Source organism: Apostichopus japonicus, chromosome 19 (assembly GCF_037975245.1).
Source record: "Apostichopus japonicus isolate 1M-3 chromosome 19, ASM3797524v1, whole genome shotgun sequence".
NCBI lineage: Eukaryota > Metazoa > Echinodermata > Holothuroidea > Aspidochirotida > Stichopodidae > Apostichopus > Apostichopus japonicus.
The window spans coordinates 19,536,773-19,559,301 of NC_092579.1; the positions used below are offsets into that span (position 1 = coordinate 19,536,773).

The 22,529-nt window shown below is 35.9% G+C and overlaps 1 protein-coding gene across 4 annotated transcripts in view; it reads left to right on the forward strand.

Moving 5' to 3' along the window:
- Positions 1 to 22,529, forward strand: part of LOC139960659 (protein kinase C-like) — a 153,685-nt gene that overhangs the window by 41,714 nt on the left and 89,442 nt on the right. For all 4 annotated transcript variants that reach the window (XM_071959205.1, XM_071959207.1, XM_071959204.1 and 1 more), the window contains exon 3: positions 11,701 to 11,783. In XM_071959205.1, coding sequence (XP_071815306.1) covers positions 11,701 to 11,783 — 83 coding nt within the window. The remainder of the gene's footprint in view (positions 1 to 11,700; positions 11,784 to 22,529) is intronic.

A 22,529-nucleotide genomic window follows, 5' to 3' on the forward strand; every position in this document is an offset into this window, starting at 1 on the left:
TAAATTATTTGCTTGGGATTGATGGTACATTTTATTGTCTTCTCCTATTACATACTCATGGGATGAGGGTATGTTTGTTTTGTCTGAAATATCTCAAGGACATTTGTGATATTCTTTAGCATTAGCAAGACTGTTTTGATAAAATATTTGAAAACTTTCAAACTTTTTTTTTCCATTTATGCTTCCTTGCATAAGGCATAAAAGGAAATGTTATGGGCCTGGCATATTAGTATGTGTGTGTGTGTGTGTGTATGTGTATGTCATGCCTTGGTTTGTAGAGATGATAACTAAAGAACAGCTTGATGCTTTAAAAGAATATTCCGGTGGCTATAAAGTTGATAAAGTTAAAGATATAGTTAAAGTGGCTATAAAGTTGATTGCTGAATAAAAATGCTGAAAATGTTCTGAATCTAACTGTGAAAACCACACCCTCATAGCATTTTGTATCGTGAAGATATAATTTTTTTTAAATTTAGTGATATTTTGTAAAATGCATCTGGCAAGAGCAGAATGGATGATGTCATCATGAGACTTCAGCTGAAAATGTCTTAAGTTTTTCTGTATAACATTTCAATGATTTATTCAAAAACAAGAAGAATATTTCTACAAAAAGATGCATTTTGATGAAATTCTAAGTACAGAGAACTTTAACAACTATGCAAACATGATGAATCAGGTTTCTAGGATAAAATCAACCAGAAGATTATAATAGCCTAAGTAAAGCTTCCAAAGAGCATTTGCCAAGATGACATCACAGACCCCCTGCTGTGATCCAACTTCCTGGAGTAGTTGAGAGTTTAGCCAGTCAAAAATGGTCACATTTCAATCAAACATATCTCAAGTTAGGGGCATGATATTGAAGATGGGGTTTTCAAGTAGCAGTGTAGAATATTTTTCTCTTCAATAGAAGTTTCACATTGTGTGTCACCAGAATACCGTTTTAAATAATTCATACTCAGAGTCTTTGGGTCCGTTTTAGCAGTATAAAGAACCTGCTTATGTCTATCATAGTGGTCAAAGGTCATCTGAGGTCACTCAAGGTCAAACTTCATAAAACATGGTAACAAAATAAGCCCTGGATTCATGAACTTTACAGTAAAGTATGTTGTAGCTTGATCCACCTTAAGTAGTAAAGCAAATTTTCATCTATTCGTGGAGATTTATAGGTCAGTTGGGGTCGCCAGAGGTCCAAAATCTCTGATAATTCTTTAAAAGTTTACAAATCTCAGACAAACCTTGAGCTGTATCCTTTGAATGGAATCTTAACTACATTCTCTGATCGGGTTAAATTCTTTCCAGTTGTAGGCAGTCTTACCTGAATGGGAAATCCCCATCTACTCGGTATATATGCCTTTACTCTTTAGCCTATTGCAGATACAGTCCTCCAACAAATAACTTAGGATAAATTGCCCCTTCTGTTACCACCATTTTATAGAGTCTTGAAAATCAGTTAAATTTTTAATACACTTTTCTTGCCAGTGGCATACTAAGCTCAGGGGGGTAGGGTTGGGATGGGGCCGGTCCACCTCAGGCACCATGCCACAGTCACCAAATAATATAAGAGATAAAAACATAAACAAATAAGTAAATAAAAAATGAGAATTCCTAAACATTAGTCAGTTCAAAGATTTTGCATCATTTAAGCTACCTGTCATAAACAAACAAGGGGAAGGAGACAGACCCCCCCCACCCTTATGCCCTCTAGGAAGCATCACCTGCACGGAGTGACAAAGTGAAGGATCCCGTCCCAGGTGCCAACTATTCTAGGTACGCCACAGCTGTCTCTTGCATATATATATACTGTATCAGATCTCTCTTGTTGTAAATTTGTTGTTCACTTTTTGTGCATTAATAAGTGTAATTAGTTTGGCTCCTACAGCTATTAACATCGTCTGGTTTTACATAAAAGAAAAAAACCTACAGGAGGATATTTATATTTAATATATGTAAAACAGCATTCCACTTGCACATATATGAATATAGTAGATTCCTACTGTTGAATGCCAAGTCGTATTTTTCGACTAAAATTTTAATAATTATAAATACAGCACAGAAGCAACCCGATACGACTGCGTGTCTGACTCAAGAACAAGAACTCTGAAACAAGCAGCTAAATTTTATTCAGAATCCAGATAATTACCCGATCCGGCTTTAAAAAGCGCCTAGCTTGTTCAATTTGTATGTAGATTTTTACTAATGAATACTAATATACAGAACATTAAGTCTCTCTATCTCTCTCTCCTTCTTTCGGAAAGCATCTTACGAGTCCCGTGAATAAAACGATACACGTACGCAACCTTCCCCCGGCGAGAATGACAAAACCGATTCTTCGCTGGATTTTGTCGGCTCTGTGTTTTTTCCAATATTTTTTTCTTCTCTCCACGCTTCTACGGAGATTCCTAATCACACTTTATTGCTACCCTGTCACATCGTTTCTCTAAACGTATAATTCACTCGTAGAAATGGAATGAATATGTCCCTGTGATGTTTATTGTGTATCATGAGGCGATACCCAGGACTGTGAGAATTTTACTGCATTTCTGTGTTTGTTAATGCTAACCACAATCTTAATTCCAAGATCTTAACCATTCTCAGACTCGTCCAAACTAATTTACTCTGCCAGGTTTTGTGTTAGAAACCTCAGTGTTGTTGTCGTAGATCGAGTTAAACCTCTAGTCCCTTAATTACAGTAAAACGGTGTAAGGATCGGCCTCCCGAATTTACGCCAGAAATATATCAACTGCAGATATCTGGAAATAATCAAGAATTTGCCGAATCACATTACAGGTATATATGTGAGAATTAGAGTTTTACTTGTATTATAATCTGAGATGTTAAAGTTCTATCAAGATGGTTGCCTCCTTGATTGATTGAGCCTGCACATGTTGCTAAAGACGAGCAAACTAAACATCGTACCAGTACTATGTCGAACTCGCTGAACAAGCAAACATCTCGAACCCTTCAGCTGCCACAGGCGAGTGAGGGGAATGGGTTGAAGGGTGCCAAATGGGTGGTAATTATCCATAAGGTTTTAGGAAATTAAGAAGAAAAAGAGGGCACCTCATGGGGAACAAATTCACAAGTCAAAGAAAAAAAGGAAGACTGGTTTGTTTATGGGCTATTGAGGGCTGTAGAGATACTGTACGTACTTGTGTTCCTGCCGTCCACCTATCCAGGTACTTCACATTATCCATGGTAACAGGTCATTAACATAAATATGTGTCTTCAATTGTCACAGATTATTGAATGGCATGCTGTATTAATTGATTTGACATTTCATATGTCATAGTTCAAAAAGAAAGAGCAATTTTAGTGCTGGTAATGCTTCTCCAGCAGGAATGCTCCTTAAAAGCCAAAGTGACGATGTCTTTGGCCTCCTGAGCACCTCAGGCCTAAATGTAAGTGTTAAATTCATTCTGTTAAAAAGTATGGTAAACTCAATGAAAGCATGTTTTCTCAAAACTTAACATGAACAACAGGAGCACTGATGGGTGATATTCAGTACCATTTGTCCTTGACAAACTTGAAATACATCAAAAACATGTTATATGAGGCCTTAAAAGTCCTCTTGAGTTTTGTATTGCCTCTTAGGAACTCACCGAATATTCCGTGTGTTAGACTGATTAGTCCAGCCACTTTCATTGGTGAGCCTCAGAGGGACATTTCTGAAAACTTAAAAACCATACTATAACACCTGGACTGATAGCATAATTGATTGTTATATTAATCTTTAACATATCCATATATTAATATTGTGCCTAAAGTAGTCCTTTAACAGCTAGAACCTAGGGAACTGGAAAACTATTTATTTAGTCTTATGACATAACAGATGTTTTTGAATTATCATTTTGTGCCCAACCAAATGTTTCTTTGAGATGTATCTTTTTTGTATCTATTGGCTATCAATCTCCTACCTGGAAATGGCGATCGATATGTAACATGAGACAGATGTATGGAAAGTTTTACATGGAGTGATGTTTGTTCAACCAGAATATTCAATTTTCCTTCAATTAAATTCAACTAGTTGTAGTGTACTATAAAATAAGGCGGAAACAGTGGGGGGGGGGGGATATGGAGGGGAATGGGTAACTAATATTTTTCATTCTTCATGGCTGCCATTGTCATCCAAAGTATGTGACATGAGAATTAATATGCAGAATGAATTTGAATCCATTCGGATAATCTGTAACTTTAAAAATTTGTCTGCTGTTGAATTAATTGGGAAACATAGATGTAATAGTGTCTGTTTCAATCTTTCATGTTAGTTCCTTTCTGTAGTTAGCACTGATAACTTCTAGCAAAGATTTAATTAGGTACGATTTGAACATCCGGATTTACACTGCTCCCAGGTAAATTTATGCTCGTATGATCCACGTCCCACTAGAAAAATTAAAGAGAATGCATAATTTTCCATCGTGCGCCATCTTTTGAAAAAAAAAAAAAAAAAAAAAACAAATTAATTATGATTAGATGTCAAGACTTTCTATGCTCCTCTCTTTAACACTTAATTGTCTCCAACACATTGCAAGATTTCCCCCTTATATATATGTCACCTTAGGCAAACTTTCAAGCATTTTATTGACTTCATGGTTCACACTCGACCCACTTCCGACGCGTCTCGATCCTAGTTGCTCTTCCCTCAGGATAACCATGCAACATTTTGTGAAGTTTTTATCAAACTGTTGATACGGAACTATCTGTGTCCATGTCATGTTGTCTGTTGGTTTATCTGTCTCTCTGGTTCTTACTCTCTTACTGTATCGTCGTCACCCAGTGTGCTTGAAGTGATGCATGCTGGGGAGGAAATATGCTAGATTTATCTATGTTGTGCCTTCCGAGGTCTGTGTGATAACGCACAGTGACTTAAGGGTGCATATTTATGGTCACGAACACGATCCAATTGACTATGTTGAGTATATATGTATGGAAGATGAAGGTAATTCTTGTGGCAGTCTCTGTAAATATTCCTTGGTAAACAATTAATTTTAACCATTTCCTACAATCTTCACTTGATTGTCATCATTGTTGACTAGAAATAAGCTAGAAAGTCAAAAATTGGTCATTCACAGAATTTCTAGCCCGTGCATCTTGATTTACATGTGCCCTCAAAGTGTTGTAGCTCTGTTTGAAAGTATTGGATTTTTCTGTTTTAGCCTTCCTTGATATCTGTTAAATTAATTTTTTTGAAGATTTAAAAAAAAACACCAGGGAAAATTACAGTTACAAAACAGTTAGCAACTAGTTTAACAGCATGCTGGTGTGGATCGCCAATACGTCAGTACTACGTACCTGTCTGGTACCAGGTCCTGCATAAACATGTACAACGGCAGTACAGCACACCCACTTTGAGATGTCTAGAGCAATCTAACCATGCTGTACCTATGACCAGCATCTTTCAAGCTTTAAATACCGTACATTTAGTCATTATAAAGAGTTGTAGTTTGGGTTGGGTTTTGATTTTTTTTGCCAAAAGGCAAAGAGAATCTAAGTGATAACGACAGCATGTGTGTTATTGTGTATATATGTATGTGTGTGTATATGTGTATATATACATATATACTGTGGGCACAAGCCTTATAGTTTTGTGGGGGTCAAAGGTCAATCAAGGTTCCAATTCAAAGTCTGACAACAATGTAAAACACATTAGTAGCAAATTTTTAAATAATTTGATTGACTGTGGAAATGTTCTGCAACTCCTAATTTGAAATGGTAAAGGTGTTTTTTCACTTCCCAGCTGCAGTGACAGAAATAGTCATGGATCAGTCTCCCTTCCCGAACTCTGTCCTCCCCCTCAGACTTCTCCCACCCCAATCCCCCCTACCAAAACAAAAATATAAACTGAATTATAATAGTATTCCTTTCTTCTAAATTTGGGAAATTCCTTAGTTTATCTGGCCTTAATATGAAAAGTAATAATTATTAGAGATATTATTCAAGGTCAGAGATGCAGTATTAATTACCAGGTTATTGAAACATCCCTGAAACAGAAAAAAAACACATTTAACTCAAGTTATTTTTTAATCACAGTTGATCCACTTTGAATTGATATTTTTTTTAATCACAGTGGATCCACTTTGAGTTGATATTTCTATGGCATAACACAGGTTCAGATGTCACCCAAATTAACCTTTAGAAAAGAAATTGTCCTTGTACGTCACATCACGTCAGTGTAACCATTTGACTTGATTGAAGCTGCGTCATAGACTAGCTGATGACGACAATGGTTCTCATTTCTTACAATTCTGTACTGGTATTTCTACTCCACTCTTTTTGTTCAAGAACCGGCCTGTCCCTGTTTTACGTATAAATAGACATAACCTCTCTTTTCTGTGCAAGTTCAAACCATTCAATGCACAACAATGAATATGCCACCATTTTGACGTACAACAGTAACTTAATACAATAGGTTTCCTGGTTTGTTATTACTCTCAACCTGCTGAGATAACATTACTCGTGGATCCATTTAGCCTTTCTGTATTGCTTACGTAGAAGTTAAGTTGTGCGAAAAGAATTTAACTTGTATAAATCGCATCTAGACAGAAAATGTCAGAGTTTAAGCAGAAACCAAACAATCATTTCTACCATTCTGCATCGACCAGCAAAGTGATGTGTACTCTCTATTCATGAACCTGCTGAGTAAAAGATATTTGTTTTCTGTGAAAAGTAACCCATTTGAACCATAAGTTATGCCCCTCTTTGCCCCCCCCCCCCTTTGTGACATGGGTTTCCTTTATTATTGAAACCCTCAAGTTGCTTAGATAACATATTTTTTCTTGCATATGCAGAAGTTTAATCTATGAACATAAATGGAAGAAGCAAAAAGGTTTTTTTGCAACAAAAACTATGCCAATTTAAACTCTATAGAGAGCAATTACCTATTACGTGATGTGTACAGTAATTGTATGTATGCAAACCTGTTGACAAAGCAAAAACCATATCCACAGATTCCATTTCTTTTATGCAGAATATTTTGATGGTCTAGCAGAGTTTAACCATGGATGTTCTACAATGAGGACTCGTAGAACCTCTTTGATTTAACTGCAGTTGTTGGAAGTCATATAAGATAAGGTTAAACATCATTCTAGATTAGAATTGAGGCAAATAGTGATGTCCTTTGAAGCTACTACGTATATGTATCTGTTCTCAGACAAAAAATAGTAAATAAAATAATATATATATATATATATATATATATATATATATATATATATATATATATATATATATATATATACGTAAATGTATCTGTTCTCAGACAAAAAATAGTAAATAAAATAATATATATATATATATATATATATATATATATATCCCAAAGAAATTAAGAAAAAAAAAAGGAAACAAAGAAATACAAAAAAATTATGAAAAACTGTGTGAAAGTCAGTGTAAAATTTTTCTTCAGTTTAAGTGAATTTATAATTATGCCTGTCATTTTTTAACCAGTGGAATCAAAGGTAGCTGTTACAAAATTAATATATACATATATACAGCCAAGTGTAACCTTTGGAATTTTTCCCCCACCTTAAAGTAATTTCAAAGAATATTGGTTGACAAGGCAAGCCTTGGTTATAATTGTCTGTTGCTGTGATGAGATTGAAGGATTTATTGCTGTTACATTTAAACGAGCCGCGGCTGTAATTCTTTTAACCGTGACTTTCTGATAATGAGGTACAGAAGGTGTTGCGTGGCTATAAAGTTGTAAAGGAAAAAGACAGAGGCTAGTATGACAAATAGGAGTAAGATCAGTGTAAAAAAGAAAATGTAATAAAAGGGTTGCTGTACGTAGGGTAATAACAGTATATATAGTAAAACTCTAGAATATGTCAGAGCAACATTGCTGATAATAATGTAAGATAAGAATATCGTTTATCGTATGAAATGTGTAAAACAGCGTGTAAAATGCATTGGCAGATAAATGTGAGTAATTGGAACGATAAATGGAAGGATTGGAGTGTCGTATTTCAGTGTGGTAATACTGATAGTAATGCAACTTTATATATGGTAAAAATGGAATGAGGAAGGCCGGTGTGGTTATATGTGTAAGCTATATTACATAACATTCAGTCTGTGAAATCCATCACACAGGTTTAGCAATTAAAATGCCTACATTAACCGGCCCTATGCTGTACGGTACATGATAATCAGTAATTTAATTTATAACAATAATGTAATAAATGTAACATGCAAACCATATGCATGCTGTAGATAAGGCACTCTTGACGACTTCATAAAGTTGTGTACATCATATATATGATCTTTAAGAGTAAGGCAAATATGTCACCAAAACAGAACTAGTATTGTTTGATACAGGTGAAACATGCCTAAAGTGGAATAACGACCTTCCTTACCGGTTTCGAACCTCTGGACATACAATCAGCGACCATGGCCTAGTGGTATGGATGTCCGCATATAAAGCGGGAGGCCCGGGTTCGAATCCCGGTGGAGGCTGGAAGTTTTTTCACTGTTCTGGATTTTCCAACTCACTACGATTTCAATTATATATATATATATATATTTACATATATATATATATATACATACTATATATATATATATATATATATATATATTTACATATATATATATATATACATACTATATATATATATATATACATATATATACATACAGACTATATACATATTTATATAGCTCTGTACAGTTGGTCGTGTGCTATTTATCATAATATATACTGTAAATTATATACGACATGACTCCATGTGAGTTGAATGTTGAAAAAAGGCATGAAGTAATAATGTTGATAATTTTTCAAGCATACCTATATATAACATTGATGACATACTTATATATAAAGTTTAGTGTGCTCACCCTCGTTCTACCATGCCTAGAATGTCCTGGTAACCTCTTAACACTGTGCGCCCTCTATGACCCGCTCCTCCTGTCACCGCCCTTCCTTCTCATTGGACCACTGTCCTCCAAAGTGATCTCTACCCTGGAGTCGAGGGATAGTCCTCCCGACAAGTTGGGGGGAACTATCCTAACCAACTCCTAACCTAACATCGCTTCTGTAATGTTTCTGACAGGAGGGATAGTACTCTCCGCTCGGGTGGTGAGGGAGAACGAAACGGGTTGGTTTATTATCAGCTGGTACCCTTACTGTTTACATCACACAGAGTCGATGAGATGTACTATGTAAAGGTTTGTGTGCTCACTGTAAAAGGTTAGTTGTATTATTAGCTGCTATACTTACTGTAGACGTCACACAGAGTCCATGAGATTTACTATGTAAAGTTAAGTGTGTTCACTGTAAACTGTTAGGTGCATTATCAGCTGGTAATGGTATACTTACTGTTTACGTCACACAGAGTCCATGAGATGTACAGTACTATGTAAAGTTTAGTGTGTTCACTGTCAACGGTTAGGTGCATTATCAGCTGGTAATGGTATACTTACTGTTTACGTCACACAGAGTCGATGAGATGTACATGACAGGAGAGTATGATATCATAACGACAAATGTTTGAGAGACAAGGGGGAATGAGAGAGACAGAGAAATATTTGATCGTTAGTTCAACCATTATATATGCAATAAGAAATGGTTTGGAAAATGAATCTGGTGGATAAAGTGAAGAAATATATGCATTTTTCATGAAATACATTAGAAGATCTATATATACATTTTCAATATATGTAATCAAACCATTGTTAAAGTAATCTTGATCCAGTTATAATGACCAATGGGTGGGTGTATACATCCTTCATTAACCTATTCTACTAAAAATATAACCCATATCACCACATAAACAGCATTGTCTTTAGATAAAAAGTTGATAAATTAAAAACAAAAAGAAAAACAGTTGTTGCCAGAAAAACAATTCTGTCATCTTCTTGAACATTTATGATTTACTCTTTCTGTTTTCCTTTTCTTATATCTTCATATAAAATTACATTTTGGAGCATCCTTTCCGATAAACCCCTCAAAGTTTTGAATTCATATGATTCATCCTATTCTACACCGTAATTAAATCTACAGCTTGTAACTGCACCATCTGTATCTAAACGACTTTACGGTTCTCTACAGTTAGACTGTAGTACCGTATTGTAACAACACCACATAACTTAATGTTCAGTAGGATTGTAAAGCTGTGGAAAATAAATTAAATTAATGAACGAATCAACTGAGATATTATGAGATTTAGGTATTTCAAAACACGTTTTTACTTTTCGAGCAATACTTCAATAATTGTCATTTATGGAATAATATTATGAAGCAGACTCTCTGGGAAGGAAGGTTTTTTTTTATAGAGGGGAGAAGGGGAGAGGGAGGGGGGGGGGGGGTGAGGGGGGCGGCTGGGAGAGAAAGGAGGTGAGCAAGCATGTTCCTCCATTGATATCCGACCCTGTCAGGTTTATAGGATCAATGTAGTATAATAATGTAACAGTTACGTAACACAGACTTTCATGCAATAGTTAAAATGCTGTGAGTCTCTGAATACTGTTGATTTACTTTACTCCTCGCTTACCTGTCTCCTCACAGCCATCGTACTCTGTTCTACCATTTCTATTCTACCATTCTATCCTACTACCATACACAATGTTCGCTGCCGTATTCACTAAATATAGGTCTTCATAACGGGTTTCGTAGGTTTGTGAATTAGTTTTAATGTGGGTCACAATAGTTATATCTGCCGTCGTAGATAACTCTTTAATGCTCATTTATCCACTTAATTTAGAGATGTCGATGCAAACATTTATAATCGATGGACTTTTTAAGCAGAAATATCTCACAAAGATATCTCTCACCAAGTTTTTTGAAATTTCTGAAACAGTTTAAATCAGTTTCCCTGTTAAAAAGACTTCAAAATTTTGAGCCAAAAGGTTAATCGAGTTGCTCATTTTCATGCAATGATGCACTCAGGTACGTTGGTTGAATGAAATATTGATTTTCCTTTTTCGCCTCCCACTCTACATTGAACCTGTTCTTGTTTCGTAATGAACAGATAGATATGTGTGTAAGTGTTTCAGTGAAGGAAATGAAAATGTTTGCAGAGCGATAAAATACAATATATTACTAATGTATCAAATGTTCACCGGATTCGAGGCTCAACCTCTGCGACGTTGATTGAGTTTTAAATATATGGAAAAGGATTTAAAAAAAAGATAATCTCTATGAAGTTACGGTACATGGCCATGCTGCATTGATAATGCTGCTGAATTAATCTTGCATAATTAAAGTTCATATTACTTACATACTGTAGTTTCACTATTACATGTAGTAAAATGTACCTCCAGAAGTGATTTAATTGATGAACAAAGCTATTATAAGCTAAATGTATATATATGTGACTGTTAAGTTTGAAAAGTACAAAGGTGCTTGGGGTACTAAATTCTGTATTTTATGAGTGTTATTCTGGTGGCTGAATTTGACTGCTTCATAAAAATGCTGGAAACCTTTATCGCTTCCTTTAAGGTTATAACCGCATCGTTAATCACACACCCCTCAGGATTTTGCATTGTTCAATATCAGAAGGTTTTGGAATATTGTAAAATTGTGAAAGATGACTGCTACATAGTATTAATATCTTTACTCCCAGTCAAGTATCCCATCGATTAGTTTTCAGAACTGGCTTTTAGTCTGGGTTTTTACCTGCATCCCGTAAAAATATCTTAATTACCGTGTGTATGTTACATGTCTCTGTATAAAAAATTAATCCATTTCTGTCCTCTTTTCATTTCCAGTGTGCAGTTATGTGGTCCACAAACGCTGCCACGAATATGTCACCTTCCAATGTCCCGGGACGGACCAAGGCGCTGACTCGGATGTAAGTGAGATCTTCTACTCTATAATCATACATGACCTTCACGGTAGCTTACGTGTCTCATCCCTATCAGCGCACTCTTATCATCCTAAATGTACTAACCTGAATTTGATGTTTCGTTTCAGCGAAAGAAATGAAATTAAGGGAAACGAAAAGGGAGAAAAGGGGATGTATATATTCCAATTTATTGCTGTCAATGCACTAGATCTGCTGACTATTTTACCTCCAAACTTTGTTGCATGATAAAGTAGATCTACTCTGCTCCTCTCTAGTTTTGAAGACCTTTTGTCTTCTGATTCCTACTCAATGCAGTGATATCCCCCCACCCCACCCCCCACTTTCCCCCTGTTCTTCAGGATGCCTGTCATGGGCAGTATCTATAGGCAGTATTATTGGTTGAAAGCTAGTCCTTTTACTGTACCTAGTAACGAGGTAGCAACTTTATAATGTGACGGATCATCCTCATGCATGTTACTAATCACACACCAAGCGTTTCTGTACGTATGCTTAACTTTTTGTACACAATTGGCCATGTTATCAATCACATTACCAATCTGCATTGTAAACGATTGGCCAAAACATCAGGTGGTGTAATATGTACTATACGACTAATACTGTACAAGAAAGGATCTCCAAACACTCGTCTGCTATCAGTGTAGTCGGAATGGACATGAAAAGTACCTGTGGAAGGTGAGAATACTATTGACAATATTTATGAATCGGGGCCAGTGTTTTTTACGATCTCGTAAGATGTTGGAAGCGTTTCTCTAGAACGTAAACCATCTCCGTCTTCCCACCATACACTTCAAGAGTAATACTTCGGATGTTATTTTGACTCTTGGCAGCTTTTTATGGTGTTTTTTTTTATCTCTCTCTCTCTCTCTTTTTTCCTTTTTCAAATGAAAAATATATGAATTATAAGTCGGATTCTGATGTGTTTAGATGGTAAAGATCAATTTCTTCATACCTAGTTATACTGCTTTTCAGGAATGTTATTTTAATATAGTGATCCCTAAATTGATAATTTGAACCATGACCTTTCATATATATACATCTCTTTTACTCTCTTTATATATATATATATATATATATATATATATATATATATATTATATATATATATATATATTATATATATATATATATATATATACCACATATATATTTACCACATAGTCTATATTCCTATATTATTATTTCTATAAAGTCGGAGATTTTATTTATTTCTTTGTTATTTTGTTTTGTTGTTTCTTTTATTATATAAACAGTTTTATTGCTGTGAGAGAAACTGCAGTATAATAATGACACTGACAAATGGCATGAAGTGACTTAATAGTGAGGCACAGTGTTTCACTGAATATGTTATAGAGATGGAATTGTTATTTAATCCCTTTAATCCGAAGTAATCTATCGATATCCATCTAGGGAAATATTACATAAACTGGCGGAGGAGCTGTCATTTTCGTCCCATATCAGTCGTACGTTTATTGAATACTGCCTGTACAGCCCGCAGAGCTGCTAGCCTAGCTCGCTAGCCTAGCCGAGTCCGGACGTCGCGTATAGCTGCCACCAGCATTCCTCCCAGAATTCAGCATCTCCATCATTAATTGAGTTGAGACATGGTTTAGACGAGACACGGAAGATGGCGATGTAATTGCCAAGGTCTAGTCGTCGCCGACGGCGACAATTAGTTATGAATTTAATAACTTTTTGTGTGTTAACCCCCTCGTGATTGGTCTGTTGTATCGGGGACAGCACGGATAAGCAGTAGGTGGGAGGAAAATGTGTAACACTTAATAGGCGTATATTGTAACTATCTGGTGAAAACATAGCAGCTTAAACGTAATACGGGATGTTAAAAAAAAAAAAATGGGGCTATATATATATATATTTATATATATATGCATATATTGAAGCATGTAGGGGAGAGAATTTCAAACATAGCAGCCTAAACGCAATACGGGATGTTAAAAAAAAAAAAAAGGGGCTGTATAGATATGTATATATATTGAAGCGTATAGGGGGAGAGAATTTCAAGCTCTTGTTTACAATCATAAGTATGAGGCAACCTAGGCAGTACACAGTGTGGTAATCATCATCCTTGTTCAGTACAAGCCTGCATGTTTAACTGCTTGCAGATGTGGTTAGCATTCATGTCATTGGGTGATATTTAAAATGTTGTCGACTTTATAGCAAGGGTAGTTTTGATTCATTTTCTACTGTAAAGTGCCAGGGAGAAGAGAATTGATAATTTTATCAGCAAAAGTCTCCCAGAAAACCAAACCCACTATATATACCTAGATTGCAATCAATGTTCATGCAGGTGTAGGCTGGTAGGGTGGCTAATTTAACGACCTACGTACGTGAAACCGGTGCTGTGGCCGAGTGCATTAAAACGGTGGCATTTGAGAGGTTGCGGGTTCGATACCCGGCCGGGTCATTGTAAGGTGGGGTTTTCAGCCAAGAGCAATCAAAATTTGAGTTAAAAATGTTGAATCAGAAGCCACTGGATGTGTAAGTTGTAATCCAAAAGCCCTTGTGGGTTTCTCTCACATTTGTGGTTACTTGAGTGTCGTAAAATAAACTGCTGATTGTTATTATTAATTATTATTACTTAGTGAAATTGTGTTTCTTGTGTGTGCATAATCAGTATTAATTGATTTTATGTTGTTAATTGCCTTATCATTTAATTTCACTAATATCAAAAATATTTAAAGGCACATATAGTTCTACCTGTACCGTGCCTACAATATCACGATTTATCCAACTTGCTAAAACAATACTCTCGAGCCATGAATATTGTAAATTTGGCCTTCAAAGTCAGCTTCTTCTCACAGTTGGTATTTTCCCGAATTACAATACACATCAGTTTATACTGTACAAGCTTTTGAGAATGAGCCAGTCAGATACTTGCTGGCAATAAGTAGGCTGTAATACAGGGCTTTAAACTGTATGTTAGGGACAGAAATCATGCGGATTAATTCTTTGACTGAGGATTAATAACCACAGACTTATCATGTGTTTTTGTAATGGCTACTGCATGGGAGCTAAATACAGGTGCCTTGTCTTTTCTAAGTCAGGCAAACTGCCAAACCCACCGCCGTTTAAGCCTGTGAATATAGCCTAACTTACGACACCTATCTAGCACAGTACTTTTAGAGTAATCTGCGTGAGTATTTAGTGGTATAGGAACCAGTGCGCAGTATCTAATTGGTGTTGTTTTTTATTTTTTATTTTTATGAATAAATAGTCTGATTCATTTGCAGCCAATTAACTGGTTGTAATCACATACATGTAGATCTCATAACTAATTAGGTATAAAATTTTAAGTATATGTGCACATATAACACATGTGTGTCATGTTCAGAATGGCCTTATTACCATCCTATACAAAATGCAGCTTCAATTTCCATGGAAGTATCGGAATGGAATGAATATTTTTATTGAACTGTATGTGTGCAGTTATTCTGTCCTCCTATTGGACTTACCATGCACGCACGCATGCATGCTTCATCATCCATCGCACACTAGTGGAAAGCATAAAAACCACAAAAACAAAAACAAAAGTTAAAAGCTGGTCTGAACATTATAAATTGAGAATCAGCCTAGCATGAGGTCTCTGAATTATTCAAATCATTCAAATGTCAGGAAGCTGACTCTTGATTTCTGAGTACAACGAGAGTGAAAACGACTCGTTCGTAGTATTTCTAAATGTCGCAAAATGATAATCAGGTAAAAGCACAGTACTGTGAAATGCATTTATACTAATTTGCCATAGTCGTCAGTATATTGCCCCTCAGCAAATTTGCTAAAATTGTCCAAAGAATGGTCACTGATTCTCGTTGCAAGCTACAACCAGCATTGTACTACAATATGGCCTCAGAGCATTTTGCCTCTCATAGACATTAACTATAAATCTCTAATTGAACATTCCTGGAATATCTGGGGAAATGGGAAAAGAAAAAGCATGGATGGTCTGCAGATGCTAGAGAAATGTACCTTAAATACAGTATGAAACCCTATAGCAGTGACTGCAGCAGAGTACTAAACTTTGGGTCCAATCGGTCTCGACAAATGCGCTTGCCAACGTTTTCAGGCGAGTGAGCATTAATTGGCTTTGGCAACTCAAAATTACATTGTTAAGGTCAACGCATTATGTCCGGTTCAGAACAGAGTGTGTCCCTAATGTATAGTCAAACCTCTGTTTATCAGTTTACCCTCACTGACCAACTCAATAATATTATCAAACCTATCATGTCCAGCATGCAATCCTCCAGGAAGTAGTTTCTGGTATTGCCATGGAGATATGACAGATTTTTTGGTAAAATAATTTTTGATATGGTAACCAGCTGTAAGCACTAAACTTTGTGATAATGGTCCATAGTCCTCCACACTATTGAAAACTAGGCCTATTGTTATGTCTGAATATGTGGGAGAGAGTTGCCACCTCCACTGGTCAAAATATACTGTATTTGCCTTTGGACATCGTCACAAAATCCAATGAGTTGAGTCGCTGTTTACTGCGATAGTTGTTTACTCTAATTTATGCATTTATGCTGTGAAAATTAATATATGCGGCACTGTGTCCCAAAGGAACAAAACTGCAGCAGATGCAAAAATGTGCTGCTCAGCTGGGATGGATCAGTATATCCACGGATTGATCGGGACTATCCCTGCAGACCTGACATTGTGTCCATTGTGTGAAACTGCAGATCGAGCAGAAAAGGATGATGTCCTATGCAGCCTGGCTGCAAGATGCAACAGCACCCTCTGACTGATGGTGTAGTACCCAAAGGGAACGTTGTTCAACATATCATCTTGGCTTTATTTTGGTTTAAGTATATCGGTTTATTATCAAACAGTACAGTATCTATCAGATATATGTGGGTACAAAGTAGGCTACCGTAATTGATAAGGATATTCCAGAGGATTATTTCATTTTCGACCGATGAAAGTGAAACATCTTCGAAGTATCCTGGACTACGATCAGCTATGCTCTCAATTTCATACGTCGTATAGTTTTTGATATAGAAATGTTAGGAAGGCGACGATTATATTCTTCAAAATGAGGATGCATTGAGATATAAATACATATTTCAGTCAGTTTGATATTGATAGCATCAATCTCTATATTCAAGCAAAGTTGGAACCTAGATCCAATCCCTTGGTCGAAATGTCAATAAAAAGTATGAAAACACAAATTAACAATTATGTTATCATCAAGTGTGGAGCTCTATGACATCACACCTGTTTGCTACAAGTTCACTCTTTAATATGGTACAATTTAAAACTTTAACAACGTTAACTATCACAACATATATCTCGCAAAACACAGTGCACGAGGGATAGCATGAAACTTTCACTAGGATTCTGTAAAATATGTTAATTCTTTTTTTCTCATTCTAAGTCAAAACTAAATATTTCCTCTGGACAGCTTATCCTTTTAAGAATATATACTCACTTAATTGTACTCCCTGAGCTTAAAATGTTGTTCCAAATGATTGCAAGTAATTAATGCTCGGTCTTTTACTACCGTAAGTATCCACGGTCTCTTGCCTTCCGTAATGCCGTTCAAGCTATTATACAGTACATGCAGATAGCATTGTTTGCTTGATTACCTTAGATGTACTTAATGCATGCAGGGTTTAATATGACATGATTTTTGGGAAGCACGTGTACGGTTATCTTTCCTTCTACCTCTGCACAGTTTATGAAGAAGAATATAGTTATATATATCGACGATTGAAATGTCATTTTCTTTTTCATAATTTTTACCTCGCCATCTTTCAAGGGCAGATAATTCATTAGATTTCAAAATTGACATGTTTGTATTGATCAGGAAGGTTAGCATTAGTGCAGAAAGAAAGATTTTAAAAGATAACAATTCTATCTAAGTGAAAAAGCTTAGTATGTGCCCACATTTGCCAGAATGTTATAAACAAAATATATCAAACCCAATTGGTGAAGAAGGGTAAATTTTGTCTGGTTTCTTGCATTTCCACATCTTTTATTTCCAAAATATTTCAAATTATGTATGGAACTTTATCAATTTCTCATTCAATCATTAATATTGTTTTTGGTAAATATTAGGCAAAAACTAGAATTTTGCTTGAGGGCCATCCCATGAAAATTCTGAGGGGTGTTAGATACATGAATATGCAATACATCAGGGTTCTCATGCACCCAGTTGGGACAATATTTTCTATACTGTAGTGTCATGTCCCGCTTCAGAGCACTTGTATGTCAGTATGAGCAGTATGAATATCATGTTTCTATCAGATCAAGGTTAGGAACTGTTTGTACTGACAATACCAGTGCTTTGAGAGCATGATATTGGAGAACAGTTTAGAGAGGTATTAGCATAAGGAAATTGTCCCAACTGGCAGTTCTCATGTGTCTTCTCACTGGATGTCTCACCCTCCCTCCCCCCTACCCTCCACTTCCATAGTAATTAGGTAATGGAGGTTTTGTCATGAACTAATTAATGTCTCCCTGATACCCTGACAGTTGGGTCGAGCACACTCACAGGGTCACAAGCTTGAATCATGTTCCAGGCAATGATTTTGCTCTTTCACAATTAATAAAAACACCTTTCCACAGGGTTTGCCATGCATCAGTGCACTTGGAGATTTAATATTAAAAACTAATGCATAAAGTGTATAGTGTTGTGCACATTACCTCTTAACGAAACTCAAGAAGTAAATTATCAGCTCTAAACTCACGAATGGTTTTTGCGTTGGAGTACAGTAGATCTATAAATACACAGTACACGACTGAATGATCATGCAAGAGATATATGTTGGTACTGTATAGGGTTGGTTGATAAAGCTATTAGTCTCAGTGATGAGTAACGTCCGTTAATCGTCTACTGAGAATCAAGAAGAAGAGCCCCAAAATCGTTTCGTGTTTCGTAGCAGTTTAGAGTACATTTGACTTCTAAGATGAGGCCTTGGAAAGTGCGATGGAATTGTCCGTTATTTTAAAATTATGTTGTTTTATATTATGATATTTATTAGAATTGTCTATTATATATGTCCATTTATGTTTTTGGGCATATTCAGTAGGAGTTGCCTATGGTAGGGGAGTTGTAGGTCTCACTCAGGGATGTAGCTAAGGCCTGATGATTGGGGGGGGTGAGACACCCCCACACCCCCCTCTAGCAACGTCCCTGGTCTCACTCTCTCCAGAGCTACAGTTGGTCTTCTCAATCTGTTGCTTTATACAGAGAGCGACTCGACCACGATTATATATATATATAGGAAGCCTGTAGTACAGGAGGCATATATCATAAATAGTCTTCCTTCATGTGGAAGTGAGTTGTTGTGTTGGTAACCTATCGTCGAAGGCCGGCTAATCCATCGATGTGTAACCAGATATAGCCGGTATTATAGCCGTCTATATGTTCATTATGATGTTAAAATTTATCACGTGTGACAGGCCCTTCATCCGTCGCTACATTTTTGAGATAACATCGCCAAGTATTACCCGTGGGTATTCGTATCGCTGTCCGAAAGGGAAAGTTTAGAATTATTTGTCGGGCGAGGGTGTTTACAGTGTTTCAGCTGTCATGTGTGAGCCTTCGATTATTTCAGAGCCTGTCGTAAATTGGTTAAAAAATGGCCTTCCTTACGGTTAAAGGATGCACATTTTATTTGAGCTTGGAATCTTATACTTGGTGACAAACATTCTCTAGGTCAGTTGTTGATTGGGGGGGGGGTTAATTGGGCAGAAGGGGGGTAATTGGGCGGAAGGGGGGTGAGCATTGCAGTTTTTTTCCTTTTGGACTGCATATCTATTAACCAGGTAAGCAATAAATTTACTACCCAGTCAAAGGGAGGGTGCCATGCAAAATGTGCAAACTTGATATGTAAATACAACAATGGTATAATTGACCTGGTACGGCATACAGCAAAGTGCTATGCAAAAGAAGCAAACTTGATATCCAGAACTAGAGCAAAATGTATAATTGACCTGGTTTGCATAACAGAGTGATTTGAAAATTGGGTAAATTTTATATATAAATTAGATGGAATGTTATTGTTTTAATAGTAAATTTATAGTAACCATGGCATTAATTTGCAATATTGTAACATGTAAGTAAAAAAGCTATTTAACATAAACACCAGAAGAAATGCTACACAAAATATGAACTCTATTGGCTATTTCCTGATAGAGGCCTCTTTCGTGAAATGCAGTCATTGGCATTTATGTGACGATTAATATTTTCCAGCCATTTTAATGAACTTTATACAAAATAGTGACACTGAAAATGAGATTAAAGCTAGAACTAACTTTAAGATTTCAAAGGCTTTGTTGCAAAATCAATGCTAAACAGTTATCATCCGATTATACAGCCAGTTATGATGCCCTTTGAATTGAAATACTCATACTAATTGAAATAAGTCACGTACCATGAAATTGCAAGAAGGAAAATCAGGAAATTTGAAAACTGTTTAATTCTTCTATGGAACCTGAATATTGATTGATATTGACTTATAATCATAGCTAATCATAAGTATCAAAATTTGTTGTCAAAACTTCATCAAAATCGAAGCAGAAACTAAAGAAATTTATTCTAAAGTCATATTCATACCATTTTGTAGGCTTTCTACAGTCGTTATGTATGAATAAAACTTCAACACCTACAACATTGTATGGATTAAGCAATCAATTTCATATATACTGATATTGTAATTAATATTGTAAAACGGTACATGTTACCCAAAGCTATTTACATCATATTGTCGAATTCCAGATGCATGCAGTCTAATTTTGATCAGTTTAAATATGAAACCTACTTTTAACTTCCTAAGAGCTATTCTGTTCATATAGTACTCAAGTGGATAGCAAATGTTTGCCAAATTGAAATTTTTATAAGCTTTCCAAGGTATTTTCTACATCCATAGAGCAATTATTTGATTAAGATTTCAAATTTTAGTGGTTGGGTTACTTTCTGTTAAAATAGAAAAATTCAATTTCCTAATAATCTATTTATGTACTTAAGTGCAGAAACTGTTAATATTAAATCTTTCTAGTTGTTAAATAAGAGACATAGCATAATTGACCTTACTATTCTATTCTGCTTTATAAAATATTAAAAAGGATGTATGAAATTCCATCCCCCTCTCCCTTCCCCTCTGCCCTCCCGCCCCACACTCCCCCAAAAAAGAGTTGTAAGTAGATGAATCAATGTGATGATTAATTTAATAGGTTTCACAACTGTAGACAATACAAGTTCCTTTGTTTTAACGCTACATCAACGTTGCATGTATGGTTGGGTGTATAGTTGCCATCTTTATGATCAAGCCATCAGATTAATAAATTAAACTTCATTCCTCTCTAGTTACCTGTCTCCTAACTACTATTCATATTCACTCCCATCTACCTTGCTTATAACAATTGTTAAAGTTCTTGCATTTCTCCCTCCCCTCCCCTCTCCCAACCTCCCCCACCCTCTCCCACCCTCCCACACACCCCCACACCCTCCTCCACCCCACTGTTATCCTCTTTGAGGTCACTGCCCTCTTCCTTCTCTCATCTTAGCAATCGGCAGGTTCCGGGTTCGATACCCGGCCGGGTCAATTAAAGTAAGGTGGGTTTTTCATCCAAGAGCAATCTACGGTTTTCCATCTGAATTAATTTCTTAATTGAAAAGATTCCAAATTGGAGTTAAAATGTTTAATTAGAAGCAACCCGACATGTAAGTTGTAATCAATAAGCCCTTGTGGGTTTCTCCCAAATTTGTGGTGGCTTAAGCGTCGTAAAATTAACTGCTGATTTTTAATATTATTATTATTATCTACCACTTCGAAAGGATATAGCCAAATTTTCTATTTGGAATTCCATCCACAAGGAATCCACCATCAAATTTTGTCTAAATGAGAGTTTTCGAAGTTGGAAGATTTCCTGTGTTCATGTTTCGCACCACAAATAGTACTCTTTTTGTTAGGCTAGGATAGAGATTAATACGTAGCCTAGTGTTAAATAGTTTAACAACTGCAGACTTTACAACCTGTGTTGAAAAGCTGCATCAACCTTGCATGATTCAGGGTCTATCTTAGCCATCTTTCTGATCAAGCCATTGAATTTTAAAATCAATTTATCATAAACTTCAGTCCTATCAATTCCGAAGAGATCTAAACATGTGCAGATAAAGCAGTTTTGTTTGGCCAGCTATTCCAGCTTTTAGCGGATTATAATAAACCATCGCATGGAACGGGTAAAACTTTTCATGAACAATTAATTCAATATTTAACATACATACATAGATACACAACTCATTTTATACATAGCTGATATAGATGATATATTTAGTGATGATGTTACTACCCGTAATTGTGAACCATAATACACCAATTTACAGAATTCCCAACAACTCTTAACGTTTTCTTTCTTTTACCATAATATCCAACCACTTAGCCCAAATCCCAGAAACAGCCTCTCACTGAAGAGAATTTAACTAAAAGAACAAATTTCCAACTTAATAATTCTAATCGATCGAACAGTCTCTTTGCACCGTGACCAAATGTGTGGCAGCAAGTGCTAAGTATGTATGTATGTATGCCAGCGCTCCGTGTGCGACTTTAAGTACGTCAGCATATATTATCGAGTAAATTCATGCAGTATTCCAGTATTTTGGCATAAAACTCGCTCAACTGTATAAAAAGATCAGGTTCAAAGTAGTCTAGAGTTTAATTTCAAATTTTAGAATAGACTTTTCAATCCTTGTGTGGTATATATTCTGTGCAT